At 33.6% G+C, this 23,233-nt stretch overlaps 1 protein-coding gene across 1 annotated transcript in view; it reads right to left on the bottom strand.

Annotated features, from left to right (window-relative positions):
- Positions 1 to 23,000, bottom strand: part of mael (germ-plasm component protein maelstrom) — a 35,932-nt gene extending 12,932 nt beyond the window's left edge. The window contains exons 1-3 of the mRNA XM_085949148.1: positions 22,789 to 23,000; positions 19,018 to 19,210; positions 15,602 to 15,748 (exon numbers count right to left, since the gene is read on the bottom strand). Coding sequence (XP_085805274.1) covers positions 15,602 to 15,748; positions 19,018 to 19,210; positions 22,789 to 22,917 — 469 coding nt within the window. The 5' untranslated portion in view covers positions 22,918 to 23,000. The remainder of the gene's footprint in view (positions 1 to 15,601; positions 15,749 to 19,017; positions 19,211 to 22,788) is intronic.
- Positions 23,001 to 23,233: the final 233 nt, after the last annotated feature.

Genomic DNA, 23,233 nt, shown 5'->3' with positions numbered 1-23,233 from the left:
ATTCTTAGTATCCTTTTAACTTCAGTATTGTCTCGACCATGATAGTAAATACATGATTAAGAAATAATTGTCCAACAGAATATAATCTATTATAATTATTATTACATTCTAATAAATCCAGTTTAATTAATATAAATTCGTGTTTAATGAAGTTCATCTGCTGTTCCATAACAGTACCTATTAATAATAATTATAAATATCTACAGTAAATAATGTGATTAAGAAAATAATTAAATAACAATCACCATGGAAAACACCAAAAATAACGATAGTGATCATTTTGATACAAGTGACGACGAAGATTTGTATACTTTTGATAATATTGATTTTGATGATGTTGAACGTGTATATAATCGAAATTCAGGAAATATCGAAAATAGTCATAGACGCGGATAGTGGAAGTGTCATTATCGGAACCAGCGATAATAGATCTTCCAGCGAAGAAAGTGAAGAAGAGAGTTTGATCGGGAGGGCCGTTAATTATCATAATGATACAGATAGTGAAAGCGATTTCATCCCGCCCAAAAGAAGGAGAAGTGCATATCTCAGCGATGATAGTGATGAAGAAGATATAAGACCTTCAACATCCATAAATCCAGATACCACCAACCCAACACCCGTTAATCCTACCACATCATGTAACTCAACGAAAACATGGTACTCATTGTCTATCATTTCACCTAAAAAAATCAACTTTTCTATCGGAAATAGAATAGTTGGGCCGAATATACCAACAAATTGTTTGGAGCCCATAGACTATTTTCAGTTATTTTTTACAATTTCTTTAATAAGTAAAATTGTTGAAGAAACAAATAAATATGCATCCTCCAAAATTAAAAGAATTAACCCAGGTATTAATTCGATGTGGAATTCGTGGGAAAATGTGGGCGATGAAGAATTTAAAGCCTTTTTAGGTGTTATTTTAAATATGGGAATTCGACCGCATCCTTCCCTACAAGATTATTTCTCCACGGCATTTACAGCGTATTTGCCATTTTTTCGATCTATTTTTAAGAGAGAGCGGTTTCTTCAGATATATTGGATGTTACATTTACATGACAACCAGGGAATCAACCGTGAGGATGGAAGTCTTGAAAACAGAATTAACAAAGTGGATATGTATATGAAACATTTGGATGAGAGATTCCGTGAACACTTCTTTCCGGGAAGAGAAATAGTTGTTGATGAATCTGTCGTGAATTTTAAAGGGAAAATTTGTTCCATGACGTATAGCCCAAATAAGCCGACTAAATGGGGTATTCGTTTATATGTATGTATTGGCTGATTCGAGTTGTGGTTATATTTATTCTTTTATTCCATATTACGGGTCACTTACAACGTTTATACCAGCCTACCGCTTTCAGATGAACTATTAAAGTTGAAAACACATTTAACAGGGACGATAATGACGAATAGGAAAAATTTGCCGACAGCCATAAAAAAACCAAAATTAAAACAAAGTGAAGTATTATCATATGGAAGTGTTGACACAATGGTTCTTGCGTGGAGAGATAAAAGAGTTGTGACAATGTTAAGCAATTGGCATTCTAACGAAACACGCGTAGTAAACCGAATCAAAAGAGGTGGAATAGAAGAAGAGTTAGTTAAACCAGTGGGTCTATTCTATACTTATCGAACACTAAATTGATAAATAGTATCAAACTTAGGGTAGGTTTGTATCAAAATATTAGCACTTATTGTAACAATTACACGAAGCCGGTTTTTATTGTTGCAATAAGTGCGATATTTTAACAGCAGCAAGATAGGTGCTGTTAAAATATAGCACTTATTGCAACAATAAAAACCGGCTTCGTGTAATTGTTACAATAAGTGCTAATATTTTGATACAAACCTACCCTAAGTTTGATAATATTTTTCACTTTATCACTTTAGCGGTCGATAAGCATAGAATAGACCCACTGAAGTGGTTATTGATTATACTAAATATATGGGAGGTGTAGATAGAGCAGATCACTATACTTCAACATACTGCTTCCTAAGGAAGACATTAAAATGGTGGCGAAAGCTCTTTTTTTGGGGTTTAGAAGTTTCGGTGGTCAATTCATATATTTTATACAAAGAAAATAAGAACAAAAACAATGAAAAACCATTGAGTCATCTTCAGTTTGTAGATAAGCTAATTAATCAGCTGGTCGGAAATCATAGAGAAGGATTAAAAACAAGAAAAGGAAGACATTCAATAGATCCAGAGCAGCGGTTAAATCACATCAATCTACATGTCATTATGCCTGATGTACAGAAAAAATATAGGGATTGCGTTGTTTGTGGTTCTAATAGGAAAGAAAATCAAAGAAAACGAACAATATACTATTGTAAAACTTGCGATAACAAACCGGCACTTCATGTGGGCGAATGCTTTGAAAAATATCATACTTTAAAAAAATATTCTGATTAGTGTAAAGTTACATTGGTTTAAAGTTTAAATCGTAAACTATTTTTATTGTTATAACAACATTTAAAATAAATATCATTAATTAAGTGCATTGTAAATGTTATGTGTTAAACACCGTGTACAGTGATCAAAACTAGTGGAATAGCTTGTTTATAATTTCTATCCAAAATAAATATCATTAATTAAGTGCATTGTAAATGTTATGTGTTAAACACCGTGTACAGTGATCAAAACTTGTGGAATAGCTTGTTTATACTTTCTACCCAAAGATACGCCCCTTTTACGTAAGTAACCTATAAAAAATTAATACAAGACGTCATCTTGAATATTACAGCCAATTAATAGTTTGCATGCGAAAGAAATCGCAATGAGTCACAGGATAATTAAAAAGAAAATGCTGCAAGAATTTAAGTACCATTTATGGTTATATTACATGTGTTCTGAACTATTCACATAATATATTGATAATTAATATATGACTATGCAACATATTAAAAGCATATGTATTACTTTTAGTAAATTTAAGTCCCATAAAGCATTTTTTTTTGCGAACTGTAGCAAAAACCAATAGCATCGGTAATGGTCATACGAATCGTCAAACACGGTGTCCAAAATCTAATGAAGTTTTTTTTAAATATCAAATTTAGAAAAAATAGTTTTTCTTGTATATTCTGGTACTACAGACAAATTTATTGACATTTTTCACTCGCTGGATCAGTATTAAGTTATTATTTAATATAAACATCACAAGTTTTCTACTTTAAACTTCTACAAGAAAGTCCCGAATTTAGATCAGAGTAGCTAATACGTTTTGAAAAAAAATGATCAGAGTGGAAAAGGTTAAATCAACTCACTTACTGAAATTATTTATTATTTTTATAGATAAATGTACGCATCGCGATGAAAAAAATGGTGCATACACTGTCTGTATTAAATAATAAATAACTGAAGACTATTTCAAAATATTTTAAATGTGAGTTAGAAAAGTTCTTCATTCAGCCGATGATTTGAGTTTATATTCAGGTATATAATATTACAAGTGGTGCGTGCGATTAGAGTTAATTGACTCTTTGCAAAATCGATTTTTCGGTCTACACCTCCTGTGACATTCGTATCGGCTTACAGTCGAGATCAGGCTTTCGCGACAGTCTTGCGTCGAGTGTGCGACAGAACATTCACTGAAAATTTCGAATAGATTGTGTTTTCCTCACTACGCACAAAAATATCGCAAAGCGAATAAAAATGGCGACGGCTGAGAAGCTGATTGAATCGGTTCGTAATTATCCCATAGTTAACTATTTGCCGGACAGGGCTTATGAAAATATTCATAAATTCATAGAATCATAATAGATTTGACATAAGTGGGGAAAAGTTAGTAATTCTGAAAACGCTATAAATGGTGTATATGTTACACCGAATGTGGGAAATTAACTATTACATGAAATAGGCAAAATTTTGGCTAATTCATGTAATAGTCAAGCCTGTTGCCTTATTCATGAATTAGGTAAATTTTCTGCTGAGTACATGAATTCACCAGGGTATGGAATTCTTGAACTGTCAACATGACAAAAGAAAAAGTAAATTTAATACGGATGGTTTTATTAGTTATAATTGGACATAATATAATATTATTATTATTAGGTTAGGTTAGGTTTTGTAATTCTTAATTAAATTATTCAACTGAATGTCCATTTTGAGGTTTGCTATCGAGTGTAAACAAACTATCACAAACATTCAATCGACCATTGCACGTTTGATACCCGAGCACGAATCAAATCGCGAAAATTCCATTATCATATTATAGTTCTAGATTTTTTTTGCGCATAGTAAATGGATATGAACGTCATTGTAGTTATTGATTGGTATATTTTTATATTATAATCAATGACTTTAGGCAAAATTTTGCCCATTTCATGTAATATTCAATTTCGCACATTCGGCGTAACAAAATATTATACATTTGTCATATTTTATGCATAAAATTATAAAATAATAATTGTATGTAATAACAATATTTGTATTATATAATCAACTATTTTATATATATCTATAAAAACAACTGTGAAAGCCTCAAACATTATATAACTATTTTACATCTGGCGCGGAAATAAAAATTGTCTATGGCTGCAAAACTGACGCACTGGTATGATGCCAAACATAAAATTCGCATCAAACCTAAGTGCAATATTTTTATCTCCGGTTGCATTGCAAATAGTGTTGCCAATTGTCATTGACAAAAACATGCCAGACGGGGTAGAAAAAATGATAGATTTTGTGAAAATAAAATTTCAATATCCTTTTTTGTCAATCGAAAAAAAAGTGGCCATTATAAAAATATCACATTTTCCCCCAGAAACTCATTTCAAAATCTACAAAAAATAATTAATTTATCTAACATACGATGAGTAATAATTAGGTAATACCAGAGTGGAATCTCCGATAATCATCAATCCGATGCCACATGCCTAGGCAAGTAAAACCTCGTTAATACAAATTCCATGGGACCGAAAATCAAATAGTAGTCAGTATGGGGGGAAAATATTAAAATTTAAAAAAAAAAAAATTGATTTTCATTAATTTCGTTTACGATCGATCATAGATTATTTCGATTCCGTGTGTGTTAATGGGTCATAAAATGTCGGGATTATTCATACATATTAGCTGAAAAATCTGTCATAATTTTCAATGACTGGCTCATGAATTAGTGTACTTTATTACGATTTATTGAATATTTTTGTATCCCAGGACCATGAAATCATTTCGAATAACGAAATTCGAATTAAAGGTATGGTTTTATATGAAAATAATGTTCAAGGGACTTTTTTTTGTGAAAATTTCGAATTACAGGAGGACCTCGACTTTCGCACATAATTGGTTCCTGAAAAGGTGTGCAAATGTTGAATGTTCGAAAGTAGAGGGAAGTAAAAAAAAAATTAAATTGTGTGTATTTTGAAATATTTATTTATCAAGTAAATATAAGATGTTTAAGAGACATGTTTAAGTGGGGTACTGCTTCTTCTTCTTATTTTAAATAAAATATTTTAAATGGTAAATCATTAACTTTACAATATTGCTTAACTGCTGGCACGAAATGTAAAGTGAACCAATCTTTTAATATTAACGCAGTAAACCAAGGCTTTTTTATTTGATTACTGGAAGCAATTCTTTGTCCTTCCCTTTCAATGCTCTGGGATTTTCTGGTTGATAAATTAACATTGGCATCAATTTTAAATCACCAGCCAAGTTTCCACCAAGAAGCAATGTCAATCGGTTTTTAGAAGGTTTATGCCCAGGGGCAACTGATTCTTCCTTAGATAAGAATGTATGACTAGGCATTTTTTCCAAAATAAACCTGTGTCATCTACATTAAATATTTGGCTAGAGGAATATTCTCTATCTTCAATAATTTTGGATAATTAGGAAATAAATTCTTTTGCAGCATCTTTATCCGCATCAGCCGATTCTCCAGTGAATTTAATATAAACCAACCGTTACTTGCTTGAAAAATCGTGTTAGAATCTTCTTTTTCTAGCCTTCCAATCTTTGGACAAACTAAGAGCCTTCGCTTGAATAATTGAAATATTCAGAGGGATATCTTTTTGATGTTGGTCGTCGATCCATGATGACAAATATTTTTCCATTTCATCCATAACTATGCCGTGTCTTTTGGAAACAACCTTTAAAGATAATAAATTTCCACAATTTTGAACGTATTCCTTAAGTTTATTTTTATTTTTCAAAATTGAACATATCGTAGTAGACCTGTTTGTATCATACGAACATCCGATTGAAGCAAAAGATTCACCGCAATCAGAACGTCATGTGAAGTTTATAAGTCCTTGATTTCTTTTTGTTCGTATCAACACTGCAGTTTTTTCCGTTTCTCACTCATGTTTTTAAATTTTTAGGGTGAAATATTTCAAATGAAGAAAATTAGCAAAACGCACAACATGACACGCCCGCACGCGCTCCTGCGCAAGACTAAACCTATCCTAGCTAGCAAAGTGACGGGTGCGAGCAGAATGCAAGTGACGCAAGAAATGCACTTGTTTTGAGCGAGCGAGAAGGGGATATCTTAACCCCACGGCCAGCGCGACGTTTTAAAAAAAACGATTTTTTTTGAAATGTGCGAAATAGCGAATTGTGCGAAAGTCGAGGTCCGCCTGTACAGCGAATTTCGAATTATCCGTGTTCTTATTAACAAGGTTCTACTGTATAATGCCAAGAATGCTCCTATTGTTATAAACCTACCTTTATCAAATATCTGACGGTCGGAAATTTGATGTGCAAGAATATAAATAAATTAAATATCTAGCTTATTTTCCGTACATTTAAAGCTGTTGAAGGCATCAAAAAACGCTAATAAAAACACTATAAGCTAGATGCATTTTTTGCAAGCTAGACGCCTATCTAAAAATGCTAGATCTGGCAAGAAAAACCTAAGTCGGCAATGCTGGTTGCAAGTGTTTCACACCGGTCAGTGACTACCTTTAAACGATTTTCTTTGAAAAGTAAGGAAATCAAATTGAAATAATTAATCATTAATTTCTCCTAAAAGTAATAAATTCGCCTTCCTTGTGTTTCAGTGTTGTTTTAGACAAATTTAACGCTAAAAAAAAAATGATTGAAATCCAAGTTCTTTTGATGATGTTTCATATGAGCTGTCATTTTATTTAAAGAATTGTTGGGTCACTAGTGTGGTGTTCGATGTGTAGATTGAGGATGATGATAATGAAGTCTACGATGTAGCAGGGTGAGATTTATTAGCAGCGTATCGGTACAATAGTATATTATACATGATAGTTACGAGCTAGGTACTTGGATTCGAGTGACATCTAGATAAATTATTCTTCGTTATTTATTCAATAAAAAGTAACACATTAACATAAAATTCTGGTACATAATCATATTAGACTAATTATAGAATCAGCGTTTTATATCGAGTAGTGAAATGAAATATTATTTGTTTTATTACAGTTGTAAAAAAAATGATACTATGAAAAATGATTATTCGGCCAATACGCCGTAATGGTATAATGTGCTGTGATATGATGTAATAATACACCGTCATTTCGCCAACCGACTTGCTGATCTAGCTCAGTTGTTTACTGGAAATGGATTCGCTGGGAATATATTACTGCAGAGTAATTTGAAACCTTTAAACAATAGATATTTGATCGCTATTATTCTGCAGCTACATACCCCCTTTCCAGAAATTACGAAATTTCGATACTATATAATATAATTGAGTGGTTTTTTGTGTTGAAAAAAATGGATATAACAATGGAATTTAATTACGCGTTAACCTAAACGATTTACTATTGTATAAACGATATTATATCTATGTTCCGTAGCACTTTGGAATATGCACTTTTGGTATGCTTTTCAGTAGCCTAGACCAGGGGTCGGCAAACCGCGGCTCGGGAGCCGCATGTGGCTCTTTGGGTATTGCCGTGCGGCTCTTTGCCAAATTCCCAATTTTTACAAAAACTTTTGCAAAATTCACAATCTTTATTTTTTGTCATTGATTTGTACACTTATTATATTATATAATGACATTATCGCGAGCCTAATTTTTCCTCCTCACAGTTGATGCAAAAAGGTATGTTTGTTGTTGTTTTAAATCCGCCCATTGCAAAAGTCGACAAACCAAATTTTTCTTCATTTATTGACACGAGCACTTTTGAAACACAATTTTATGGTGGATTTAACAAGCAAATAGTTATGGAGCTCAATATTTGTATGTCTTGCCACCAAAATTGAGGATTTGGAGAGAGAAAAATGCAATTTAATTTCACAACACAAGTGGGGCGCTCTAAAAGATCTACATAAAGTAGATACTACGATTTTTAATACATATTATGGAATAGCTTTCCGAACTCATATTTGGGTCTACATAATAATATGTATGTAAACAATCATTTTCAAACATGAACAATATAAATAGCATTTAGAGAAGCCAAATAACCGATGAGAATTTTTTGGAGTCACTTCTGAAATTAACAACTACAAGTTACATACCAAACAAACACACTCTCCATAGAAATGCAAGGAAGGTCATTGTTCACATTAGTTCTAAGGAATGCGTAAAAATTGTATATAACGTATTCTGTAAAAATTATATTTATAATGTCAACAATAAAAACATATAATATTAAGTATTTACGTTAGTTTTATTCGAGAAATCATCTTCGCTTAATAAATAAACAATTATAAAATGTAATTAATTCATTTAAATAAATCGTATGGCTCTCGAATTTTTTTTAACCGTTGTACCACTCATATTTGGCTCTTTTGGTTCAAGAGTTTGCCGACCCCTGGCCTAGACGGTCAGGAAAGTGTACACGTCTGCCTATACGTGTGACGTAATCATGCTGTCTGATGTCTTCTGGTGCTGGATCGTTCAATGCCGGTTTCTCTTTTGATGAGTTGTCGTCCTCTTCTGCCATTATTATGTATGCGGGTTTAAGGCGGTCTACAGTGACTGTGATGTCCTTGCCTCGAACGCGAATGACGTAGGTTTGAGTATTCCGGCTGATTACTTCGTGTGGGCCAGTGTATGGCGACTGCAAAGGTCTTTTGACGGTGTCATCTCGGAGTAGCACATGCGTGGTCTTATCCAAATCTTTGAACATAAATGAGTGTTTCCTGCCATGGTGCGTTGTTTTGGCGGGTTGCAACTCATAAAAATGTTGTCGGAGATATTTGACAAAGTTGGCTGGTTCACATTCGTTGGGTTGCTTTGAACCTAAGAATTCGCCTGGTAACCGTAGAGGTTTGCCATAGACCAGCTCGGCTGAGGTAGTTTTGAGATCTTCTCGCCAAGCTGCCCTGATTCCCATCAAGACTGTGGGCTGTGTCTCTGTCCAACGCGTGTTTTGATGGCTGCTTTCATTTGACGATGTAACCTCTCGACCATGCCATTTGCTGCGGGATGGTACGCGGTGGTGTGAATGTGAGTTGTACCTGCCAGAAGATTTAGTTGTCTGAACAGCTGTGACTCAAACTGTCTTCCTTGGTCCGTGGTGATTCGTACCGGAGTTCCAAACCGCGTGATCCATCCGGAGTAAAATACTCGTGCCACTGTCTCTACTTCTTGGTCTTTCAACGGGAAGGCTTCTGGCCATCTAGTAAAGCGGTCTACATATGTTAACCCTTTGATTAGTATCGCCGCACGTATGCGGCGACACCGTAGTGATCCAAATAGAGTATCGCCGCGTATGTGCGGCGACACCGTATCATTCGAAATTTTCAATAATAATAGATAATAATAGAATAATTTCGATGTAATTATTATTTACAGACAACACAAATACATTTATCATCAATTTTTAGATGTTATTATAAAATAAATATTTGTTTCTAGTGAGAAAAAAATACGTAAATAAACGCAACTATTACGAACAAAATCTAATTCCGTAAAATTCCTACATCCCCTTTTATTCTCTTTTGAAAAAAATTTTAAATTCTACCATCGGAAACAGATGTTCTGTCGAAGATTCCAGGCCCAAATTGGAAACAACTATGTGTTCAAAATTTTATAAATTATTACGAAAATATTTTTTTATGCATAGCAATTTCAGTTTTCAGTTCTGTTTGGATCCCAAATATGTAGAAATTCATTTATACATATAATATGTCTACAAATTATTATAAAAAATATTATTTTCAAAAGTTTCGAATACAGCTCTATTTTATTTACATTTAGATAACCAAACGCGGCGGCGCGACAAGAATAAGGGCCATACATGTGTCCCACATTTCAATTTTTTTCACACTTGTTGACAGTTTGATTGCTTTCGGGTCATTAGGTATCGTTGTTTCAATCACTCAAGAGAGATTCAAATATTATGCCGATTTTAGGTAAACCTCACCCTCTGTACAACCCTTAGCAAAATATTTGGATATTATTTAGTTTTTTGCTTGAAGTCGGATTGCATGCATTGAAATTGGATCGCGATAATAATTATTCGATATTATTTATTTCGTGATTTTGCCATTTTATATCTATTTTTTACTATTTTTATTACACAATATATTATAGCGGTGTTTCCCAACCAGTGTCGCGAGAGCAAAGTATAGTAAAAGCAAGGTCAGTAGTTCTCAACATTTTATAAAAATATAATTTTTTTTAAATATATATTTTTATAAAACTATATTACTACTTGCATAGTAAATTATGGTCAAATAAATTGAGTGATTCTCAACATTTCATAAAATGTTTTTTTTCTAAATAATTTTACCTCAGACTTTTTTCGAATGATTATTATTACACCTATTATAATTATTTTGATTGTATAATAAATATAATTTTCTACAATTATTATTATTATACTTACTATTCTTATTTTGGTTGGATAGTAAAATATTGTAAAATAAATTCAGTGGTTCTAAAGATTTTATAAAAAGATTTTTTTTTCTAAATTCACCTCATATATTTTGTTCCAGCGATTGATATTCTACTATAATTATTTCGATTATATAGTAGACTATAGCAAACCAGCGGTTTCCATTTTTTTTTTTTTTTTTTTTTTCTTCAAATGTTTATTATTATTCTGTTCTAATTTTGATTGGATATAATGAAATGAATTTAGCGGCTCTCAACATGTTATAACAAGAAACCTTCTTCTTAGTGTATCTCACATTTTTTTTCATTGATTGTTATTTTGCCCTGCTAAATTTCAATTATGAAAAAGTTGTTCCTGTCATTTCAAAAACCTCTAATAATTATGATAAAGTGTAAACAATAAATGCATAACAATGATAAATAGTGTACTCGTGCAAGACAGAAACTGTTGAACAGACTGATATATTTCAAGTATCTACCTAGGTAAGTTTATATAATAAGACTTTGTCTATACCTACTTTCTTTTGCAATATATTGCAATATAAAAATATTCTTTTTGGTGATGAGAGTCAGAAAATATGTTTTATAAAATGTACTGCAATTGATTTACTATAGTTTATTACACAATAAAAATAATTTTTATGAGACCTAATTACCATTGGGAAAAGTGCGGGATAAATTTAGAAAAAAAAACTTTTTATATAAATTGTTGAGAACCGCTGATTGATTTACTATATAGTTTATAACGGATTCGAAATAACTACTATATAATATAATAATTACCATCGGAATAAGTGCAAGATAAACTTAGAAAAAAATCTTTTTATAAAATGTTTAGAACCACTCAAATTGATTTTTATTATGTAATCGAAATATAGTCATAGTATATTACCGCAAACACTGTCTTTTTACTTAGCAGGGCAAAATAATAATGCTTGAAAAAAATTGTGAGGTAAACTGAGAAAAAGATTTCTTGTTATATAATGTTGAGAACCGCTAAATTTATTTCATTATATTACTATCCAATCAAACTAAGAACAGTATAATTATATCTAATCATTTGAAAAAAAAGAAATTTCTTATAAGTAAAAAAAAAAATGGGAGCCGCTGGTTTGCTATAGTGTACTATATAATCGAAATAATAAATTATAGTAGAATAACAATCGCTGGAACAAAATATAAGAGGTGCATTTAGAAAAAAATATCTTTTTATAAAATCTTGAGAACCACTGAATTTATTTTACAATATTTTACTATCCAACCAAATTTAGAATTATAAAAAATTAAATTTATTATGCAATCAAAATAATTATAAAAGGTGCAATAATAATCATTCGAGGAAAGTCTGAGGTAAAATTTTTTAGAAAAAAAACTTTTTATGAAATGTTGAGAGCCACTGAATTTATTTGACTATAATTTACTATCCAAGTAGTAATATAGTTTTATAAAAATATATATTTTATAAAAATATATTTTTATAAAATGTTGAGAACAACTGACCTTGCTTTTACTATACTGTGCTGTTAAGGTGCAATAATAATCATTCGAGGAAAGTCTGAGGTAAAATTTTTTAGAAAAAAAACTTTTTATGAAATGTTGAGAGCCACTGAATTTATTTGACTATAATTTACTATCCAAGTAGTAATATAGTTTTATAAAAATATATATTTTATAAAAATATATTTTTATAAAATGTTGAGAACAACTGACCTTGCTTTTACTATACTGTGCTGTTGCTGCACTGGTTGGGAAGCACTGCTATAATGTATTGTGAAATAAAAATAGTAATAGTAGGTACATAATAAAAAAATATTGTGTATATATAGTATGTTGTGTCGATATGGTGTTTCGTTGTGTGATGTGGCGTTTTGACTGTGCCATCAGGACGTGTGAGGTCTGGAAACTGGTGCAACAGGTCGTGATACGCAGACCTGCCTGAAACGGTTTTGATCGACAGAACCTCTCTCGTACTGCGGTTTCCGGAAGTGGTGAGTGGTTTGGTCCAACAGACGTCTATTTTTGGCGTCGACTAACAATCCAAAATGGATTAAAAAGTCAATTCCAATGATGGGCTTACTAACATCGGCAATGACGAACCTCCATGTGAAGTCTGGTCGTAGGCCCAAGTTTAATGTCAGTGATTACTGTTCCGTTTGCCGCTGACAGTTCGTATGTCGTTTTCTTTAGACGTCCTGGAACCTTAGAACGTGGGTACACACAGAGATCGGCACCTGTGTCGACTAGAAACTGTGTTTTCATGTTGCGGTCGGTGATAAATAAGCGGCTTGACATCGGGCTGTATTCACTGGCCGCTGTCAGTGATTGCCCGGAGCGTTTCCCTCTTGATGGCTGCAGGGTTGTCTGCACTTCTGTGCAGCTGCTCCGAACCTATGATGGTATCAGCATTTGCCTTGGGTATCTTCTCTGTTGCGACTGGATGAACTTGTACGGCTTCGTGAGCGGTTATTGAATCGCTGGCCGTGGTTTTTTACCCGTGGGCGTGAGTCACGGCTGTGGATGCTGGCGATTTCATCTCGGATCCTTGTCATTTGCTTGTGCAATGACAATGTAAGTTTCCGCATCCTGGTCTCAATCAGTGCTTCCATAGAAACCTCCGAGATTGACGGTCTTTCTGTGGCTTCTACCATGGCATCAGCCAGGTCCGCCACTTTATGCAATCTGTGTCCTTTTGGGTGGCGAGCACTACCTGCATGGTGTGTGGCAACCCATCCATAAAGTTCTTAGAATTTCGTCGGAGATGGCGGGTACCGGCAAGCGTCCTTAAATGCCGTAGGAACTGTGACGATTTCCGATCCCCCATCTCTTCGTGTTCTAGAAGACGTCTTGTTTTTTGCTCTTGAGTGGAGCTGAGGCGACGAATCAATTCCTTTTTCCAGAGCTTGTATGTTCCCTCGTCTGGTGGGCTTAGTATTATGTCTCGCACTTCGGAAGCATACCGTGGGTCCAATGCTCCCAGGATGTACCCGAACCTCGTCTCCTCCGTTACGGCTCCTGCTGCTGTAAAGCTCCTTTCTGCCATGCAGAACCACATCTCTAGATCCTCTGGGCAGAAGGGTGGGATTCGTACAACGACCCTATTGACTTCTCTGACGGCCTTTGAAGGTTCCCTGTTAGTGGTTGTGGCGCGGCTTTTAGGTGTCGTCATATCCTCTCGGCATTGTCTTGAAAATGTTGAATTTGCGGTTGTGTGGAACGTCGGGTTCACCACTGTTGGGTCACTAGTGTGGTGTTCGATGTGTAGATTGAGGATGATGATAATGAAGTCTACGATGTAGCAGGGTGAGATTTATTAGCAGCGTATCGGTACAATAGTATATTATACATGATAGTTACGAGCTAGGTACTTGGATTCGATTGACATCTAGATAAATTATTCTTCGTTATTTATACAATAAAAAATAACACATTAACATAAAATTCTGGTACATAATCATATTAGACTAATTATAGAATCAGCGTTTTATATCGAGTAGCGAAATGAAATATTATTTGTTTTATTAGTTGTAAGAAAATATGATACTATGAAAAATGATTATTCGGCTAATACGCCGTAATGGTATGATGTGCTGTGATATGATGTAATAATACACCGTCTCTAATTTCGCCAACCGACTTGCTGATCTAGCTCAGTTGTTTACTGGAAATGGATTCGCTGGGAATATATTACTGCAGAGTAATTTGAAACCTTTAAACAATAGATATTTGATCGCTATTATTCTGCAGCTACATTTATATACCTATTCTGTTGCCTTTGATTTTCTGTAGAATTAGTTTGTTATGAATCGATTTGATTCACAAGAATCAATACTTTTAATTGCGATTTAATTGGGCAACAATCTAGAATGAATTTACTTTTGTGTAGGTCCACGAATCAATTTGCGTACCTCAATTTGGAGACCACTAATTAAATGTGGATAGGAAATGGAATCAATTTTCTAGACCAGTAGTTATGTCATATGCTAGATAACAAGATAGTGAGATACTTTAGCTATGGCAAATTAATTATAGTCTTGATGTTATAAAAATTGAAATAAAAAAAAACATGTGTCCATAATAAATTAGGAATTGAAGGGCGTTCAAGCCATGACATGAAAAATTAATTTTCTACCATAATTTAGAACATTTTATGGTACTTGTATGATAGCCTGGTGCTACGTTCTAAAACCGATGATTATGCTGCACTGCATGGCCACAGCTATACATTTTAAAAACAATGTACAGTATAACCCCTATTTTACGTTTTTTAAGGGACTGAAAAAAAAACTTAATTGGAGGGAAAATGTAAAAGGGGGGTATTGAAAAATAAACATTTAAATTTTGTTTTTAAAAAAATAAGGTTTTATTAAAAAACAACATTCAATTAAAATTTTTATTGATTTTTTTTTTATTTTTTATTAAAAAAATCATGTAGGTATATTAGTTTGTTGCATTTTTGTTATGTAATTCTCACCTTACGCCGTTCGAATGTCACGACCCAATCATTGTCAAGCGCGCGTAACTCGCATATTTTGAATATTTGACGTAAATCGCGGGAAAGAAAAACGTAAATGAGGGTTTTAAATGTACTGAAATACATCGGGACTGAAAAAATTACACGCAATTGCCGGGAAAACGTGAATTCCGGGCACGTAAAAACGAGGTTATACTGTATTATAAATTATGAGAATTAAGACCTATCCACCAATAAGGTTCCGGTTCGAAGCTCTGGCTGTGACTATGCGTTACAATTGTGAGTAAATAATTAACTATATCAAATGGATGGCTAGTGTGCAAAGTGCAAACGCTATTAATATAATAATAAACATATAACATTGACTTACCGACATCAATAACATAATGTATGGCCGTTGAACACCCGTCCTTCAAACTGAATGCTACGAGTGAGAACTCCGACGTCACGTACGGTCCGTTCGGCACGTGGCAGTAAATATTCGTATTCATAACGAAAAATGTGATATCCAAGAGGTCTAAAGCAAAATAGAAAAAATCTTCATATGAGAACTCCAGAATCAACCACTCATCGAATTTTAATGGTAATTTGAAAATAAAACATGTCAAAAAAACAGCATCCAGCAGATTCGAAACTGCTCTAATCGTATTGCTGGTGTGCTGCACTACCATCTACGGCGTAAATATCTAAAATCTTAAACTCATATATAATATGAATTTCATCTGAGGAAAATGGAAAAATGTAGAAATGTCATTATTCCCCTAATAACTGCTCAGCCAATGGGAGCAAAAACGACCACTTCCTTCGGAAAATTCTGGCCAATAATCGACTTATTACATTTGATTGGCAAGAAATGTTGTCAACCTCGGCCAATCGTATAGTAGCTATATATGCTATTGGTGAAAAATGTCAACATTCCCGGCCTATTATGCACTAGCCGTATATTAATTAATAATAGACTAATTGGCGGGAGATGTCTTATCAAGAGACCTTCGAGATTCATCTGGATTTTTTCTATCCCTTTGTCTTTTAACTGGTGACAGTTTCATTAAACCGTCAATATTCTATTCCCTAAAATTTATCGCCCAAAAGACTTAAAATATATTTTTGTAATATATAAGTACATTTGAGTGTACTTAGTTTTGTATTTTGTATGTTGTTGCACCATTTTTTAAGTTGTTTGGCATTCTTTTCTTTTTTCAAATTCCAGGTTGTCATTTTCTTTTTTTGCCAAGATATTTTTCACTCTTTTCACAATTTCTTTTATTTATTTCTGTGAACCGTCTAAGTGGGTTTACATCACATAATTTTCCTCCTTTTTCTTTTCGGCTGAGGGCTGGTATGCTGAATGCTCGCAATATGTTACCAAGGAAGTAACGTGATCACTTTCATCATCAATGAATGGATCTATTATCGGCCTGGAACTTATATGTTGAATTCTTCCATCAGCCGGAATAGATATAAAAATATCATCTTGTCCTTTAAAAATGTAATGACTAAAACTCAGTGGTTCAGTATTTACGATACTAACTATATTATTAGTTGAATAATTATTGTCCACCAACAAAATTGGCATTTCAGTACCATCTTGCAATCGTTGTAATATAGCTAATTCAACATGCATTTTTCCTCACTCACTCATCTACAATGATGTAAATTACAGATGTTTTATTATTATATGTATACAAATTATTATTATTTAAACTAATTATAATGATCCAATTATAATAAAACAGCAAACTTAATACTATAACAGTACTTAAAATTCAATATGAACACAACGGAATAATTGGTAACTTCTTTAATTGATATAAAAAGCATAATATCTAACACATATCTATAAAAATCATGTACATATTTATGGAAAACATGGTTTGTTCTCACAACTATAAGTTGAGAATGGTTTATTTATATTATTGACAGAAAATAACCACCTTCTAAACGATTTATTTGTAGAGCTGCTTATGAACGACATGCTTCTGATAGATCTGGATACAAAATGGTGGACTTATCAATTTTGCAGTGTAGATTTTGGAGCCCAATGGAGTTGACAAATTTTCTTGGGACGTTTTTTCGATGTATTTAAATTACTTGGAGTTGTCAAATTTATACAGGACATGCACAAAGCATTGTGCAACAAAATGGCATCATTAAGTCATTTTCAGCAAAAAGTGGAGTTCGTGGAGTGAGAAGCCATCGATATGACGTTTTAAGCCATGATTTTTCACTTTCTTTGTTCACCCTTTTGTTCGTTCTTGGTGAGGTACATATGTACTTTTAAAATTTTAAATCAACATAATTCGATACCTGATATGAAGCGTCTAGTTACAAAAAGCGATAAAACCACATTTTGTCGAAATCGAGAAAAAAATACGTTCGTATTGTACGCGTAATTTTACACCATGTGTGAAAATTTTATGTTTCTAAACCCGGTATAAACCTACAAAAAAAATATTTAAATTCTTAATTTGGTACAAAAAGCGATAGGTATAATCATACATCGGAATATTTTAAATCTGGATAATTCCGCGCGCATTTCTCTCGACCAATCAGCGAGCGGTAAATATTAAAAATGGCGTCAGAACTAAATCTCAAGTTTTACACTCAAGGTGACAGTTATTCAGTGTATTCATCTTGTTTTATCACTATAAATAATGAGTGACTAACTCCAAAAGGTACACCCCCACTAATTTGACTGGTTTCTCACCGTGCTGACACAATGCTAGGGGCTTTAAATGTGGTACCGTAACTATAGACAATTATTGTGTTTAATTTTAATTTGTTGGTATTTATGTATTTCATCTAAATATGTCATTCTTTGTGTGTCAACTATGTAAAATAAATATTATTTTAATCGTTATTTAATTTCATTATCTTTTAATATCCTATAAAATTTTGGTATTTTCTACCCTTCATATTCTGTGCCCATCCTTACCTGGATTAAGAAGTTCAGGGAAATTCCTAATCACGCTTAATTCCGAAAAAAAATATTAGCATACATTTCATCCAAATTAATCTACAATAAAATGTTTTGTTCTACATTATTTTACTTTCTATTATCTAAGCTTTTGTTAATTTCCAGTTCTAATTTATAATACTTACATAATTACTTACATGTAAATCTTTAAAAACATTTGTGTTACCATGCTAATACTTTTTTTAAATTTAGAGCAAAAAATAACATTAGTTTTACTACAAATTGTTTCCTAACCATGCTGTAGCTTCTCGTCGGCGCATGCCGAATGAGAGGTGAGTTTGCGCCAATCCTAAAGTCGGTTACAAATCGCGATATATACAATCTTATTTTGCTAATATCTATTTGATTATAGAGTTTATACGCACTTACACATTGTTATTTTGTTCTAATTTAAACATACAATATGATGGAATAAAGAATCTTAACTTAAAATAACAAATTTTACCTCAAAACATAAAAACATGTTTCCTGCAAATATTGAAAATGTTATCATATCGCTTTTTGTAACTAGACGCTTCATATATTCAATTCAACAATTTTGATTTAACATATGTTCGAGAACAACCATTTTCGTTAATGAATTATATAAAAAAGAAGTAAGTAATTGCTTGCATTGGTTGTGTGTACGATTAAATCTCCAATTATAAATCGGAAATAAATCACGAAAGTCATACCATATTTACTGAGTACAAAAGAATTGATTCACTCCATGAAACACGAGGTTCATCTTATATATATTATGTCCACTCACTGTGCTTGTTTATTTGATAGATGAATGATTTATTTGAATAGATACAATGCAAACTTACTCTGATGGATATCGCCTTTTCCGATAGTGTCACTGATTTCATCATTCTCCATCTGTTCGGCGAGGTCCTCCTCCCGCCGCTTTCTTTCGATCGACGAGAAGCTAACTCCCAACGTGTTATACTTCTCGCCCGCATTACTGCCAGAGCCTCTGGCCAACGCCTCATACTTGTCTCTGGCAGCTATCGGCAATGACTGAAAAATAATAAAGGCCATCGACTTGGTCAGCTGATCATAAATGTCCAACATTCATTGCCTGGAGTCAAACTAAAACATTTAGCTGATGTACCTACCAGGCAAATGCATGTGACCTAATGTCTCTAGGGAGTACATTGACCAGCCGCACAGCCCTCGCTACCGGTGCCTGATAAGCCTAACACGAGAAAACAGTTTTCATCCAAACATGTAATAGACACATGTAATTAACGGGTACATATAAAATTAAAAAAAATTTCAGCATATCAGGAAACTATTCCGCGTGAGATCAGGGAAAAATGCTTCAAGAGCAGAAGTGACATACGAGCTTCAAGAGAATGAAATGCGAGCATGCCTCGAAGAAAGCTAGTCGGAAAATACTCATTTGAGAAATTATGAAAATGAAAATAGTTATAGGTGGGCAAGTATACATTAAAATAAAGATGTCGAAGAAATTTTTCTGGACACGTTCTAAAACAAGCTTACAGAAAAGCTTATAATGACTACAGATAACGAACCTATATTCAAATTTTTTTTAAATAAATCGAAAAAGTATTAATCAGCACACCCAATCTTTCATGGGTTCGGACTATTACAAAGTACCCAATGATTTTAGATTTGGCGTAATAATTAAAGTATACAATTTCGCATGCATTAATTACAATATATTAGAAGAACTTAAGCTACATTTAAAAGGAGAAAAAAAAATTTGACAAGATTTTACTAAAACTGTTGTAAAGATATTGAAAATTGACACTCAAATTTATAACAAATTCACTTTTTTTTAAATTTAGGTACTTAAATTTCTACAGCAACAGCAGCCTCAAATTGGGATTGATTGTCTCCGACTATGTCCAATCTTAATAGGATCATATGGCCCTCTACAAAGTGGAGGTTTGTATTAACAGATTTTTTATACAAGAAATTGATGTCAGCCATTCGCTCAACCTATTAGGTCCATATTCTGACTCATACACAAATTGAACAATATGTGTACTTACCAGACCCAGGATTCGAACCTGGGACCCACGACACTATAGGTCGTCGCTTAAGCCATGAGGGTGTGTCTTCGATAAAATTATGATGTACTATTTTTTTTTTTAAAACCATGTCCGATCCTAAGATCATATGGGCCTCCCCATAAGGTGGAGGTTGGTATTAACACATTTTTGTTTTTATGAGAAATGGATGTTATCCACTGGCTCAATCTATTAGGTCCAGACTCGACACAATAGACATTGAATAACAATACGTGTATTTGCCAGACCCATAATTTGAACCTGGAGGCCACAACATTATAAGCTGTATACGTAAGCTGCACACCTACCGTGGGCAATTATTATAGTGGAACAATTTATTTAACCTTTCACATGCGCAAATGCGATTTTTTGTAGTACGCAATTGGACAGGACAAATGTGATTATCCTCGATGACTATGTCTTGTTTTCTGTCGAAACTATTAAAACTTCACACTAATGTATGTTTACAATAAAAATCGAATTTTCAACAAAAGCAAATTCTATAATGGGCTTTTTAAATTGAAAGGTAATCATTAAATTGAAAAAATATATTTTTGTTTTTTGATGAATTTAAAATTTAAACTTGCATGAATTGTCATTTGACTTTAGCCCCTTATGGCGTTAATTCATATATGGATTGTCCCTAACGAATGTATGTGAAATATGAAGGCATAATATCGAAAAATGAAGAATAGAACAATGCAGCACGGAAAGGTGTATGTTTGACATAACATGAATAGGAAATACCAATGGATGAGAAGGCAAAAACTATGCATGATATGAAATGACAGGACAGGGTCCCAGGCCAGTCTTATCGGATCCTTAACACTGAGGACATTAAGATACTTATGGAGGTTGTATAGCCAAGAGAATCTCCTTCTACTCTACCTGTTACCTACATAATGACATGGTGTAAATCATACTTGTCATTGTGTGGTGAAGATGTGGTTGAAATATGCAGCTTTTCTGGGCGTGATAGTAGCTATGAGTTCTCTTGGCTTATTGTGGCTTACAGCATAACTCAAGGGACCACAGGGCAGTGGCGAGGGGTGAAGATAAAGATCCGACATAAATACACATAGACATAGCTAAACACACTAAAACTTGTCAGTCATACTCATACTTATTTGTTTTCGTTAAACTAAGAAAACAAGTTGCAGGTGGTGCTGGTGCTGTGCTGTGCTGGTCAGTTTTTAAAATTCAATAAAACTCTGCCTACCCAAACCATAATACTAGTTTAGGTATGCTATGGACAATACTTCTTTGTTTTCGTTGAATTAAAAATACTTCTATAAATGGTATTGGTTAGTTATTTTAAATTCATTATCCAATATCTGCAATTCGTAGTCTTATAGCGCCTGTATACGTGCATGGATTTACTTGCATCAATAGTGTGTATTTTAAACTATCACGATAATAAGTGACTGTCTCGCCCGTCTCGTTCTTCAAGCGTAAGCAGGACCCGATGCTGTCCTTGTATGGTGCTATTTGACAGATTCAGAAAGGTTCGTAGATATCGGTAAACATCAAAACATTCTGTGAAGTGTAGTCCATATTTCTTCCGGCAGGTTCTCCACTATCGTTTTACTGCGCATGCACACCGCCATGTAAGAACCAATTATTTCGTAAAAATTCAGAAGCTTACGATTTTTTTTGAACCGTGCATACAATCTTGCAACTCGTACGATTATACGTACATTTGTTATGGCCGTGATAATATGTACTGTCAGCTGTAAGAACATGCACATGTAAACAGGGTATTAGTTTATTAATGAAAACAAATAAATAGAGTCAGATCTTAACAGCTGACCTCGACCCTCGGCCACTGCCACAGGGCCATCCTAAGATCTGCTGGATCGGTGAACACACCATATTCGACGGAAGTGACAACGAAGAACTAGGATCGAGAAGAATGAAAGGAGCCATGGGTTAGTTTTCATCCAGCGGTAGATCGAATACCTGGCTGATGATGATATTCTAGACTTTTTTCATGCAGGATCAATGGTAAACCCTGTCACATTATTTACTTGTAAAAAAAAAAGAAATGAAAATATCTGTGTACTTTAACGTTATTGAAATTTAGTTGAAGGTCATTTTTACGGCCGCTATCAACATACTCGCAAATAAGTTGCCTTTTGATTTTTCGCGCCATAATGCATAATATCTTGCATTAGACAACGGATGTATGTGCAATAGTTGGTAGCATATGCGTGGTCAAAATTTATCAACTCTGCAGGTCTAACTCCGCACAATGTTTGGTAATGCCGCTGTAATCATTGTAATCATATGTCAACAATAATAATATGTCACAGTAACAATATGGCATTTGACAAACATTCAGTAAAATAATAGACCGTATCAAGATTGAGCCGGCTGTCATTTTTAACAATTATTTTGTGATGCCGTACCCGCTTTCGGAGTAACATCGGACAAGCGGTGACTGGTCAACCTTTACTTAATATTTCAAAAGCATCATACGAAACATGCGCAAACCCAATATCTAGCTTGTGAAAACTAGTTCGTTCGAATAAATGCCGACCTACAAAATAATGGTCTCACCTTCCAGGAAGACGAAGCAGCGACTGCAACGTCTTTAAAGCCATTCGCAAAACGAACTCCTTTCGCCTCCTCTTGAGATTTAAAATCTCTCATAAAGAAATAATACGCGTTCTGTTTCTTTGGTGCCATTTTGAAACAGTTTCTATTTATTTTTTCACGACAAACTACCGACAGAGGAAAGGCAACTTGCAATGAATAAATCCACTGTCTATGAAATCCACCTTCACGATAGACATAGACTATGACGATAGACACTAAAGTATAATAGTCTATGATAGACACCATACACCTTAGCCATAGACACAAGTATATTAGTCTATGATCAGTGCTGCCATCTTTTCAAAGTGGAATTATAGTACAGAGCCTACAAAATTATAGTATTTGGAGAAAAAGTATAGTACGCGTTGTGTTGAAAATCTGTAGGTTTTTTTGTCTCAGAAAAAAA

The sequence above is a fragment of the Rhyacophila brunnea genome, unplaced genomic scaffold, assembly GCF_057557595.1.
Source record: "Rhyacophila brunnea isolate RB1 unplaced genomic scaffold, BYU_Rbru_1.0 scaffold_21, whole genome shotgun sequence".
Lineage (NCBI taxonomy): Eukaryota > Metazoa > Arthropoda > Insecta > Trichoptera > Rhyacophilidae > Rhyacophila > Rhyacophila brunnea.
Note: the sequence above shows the minus strand (reverse complement) of the source record. Positions and strands in the feature narration are given on the sequence as shown.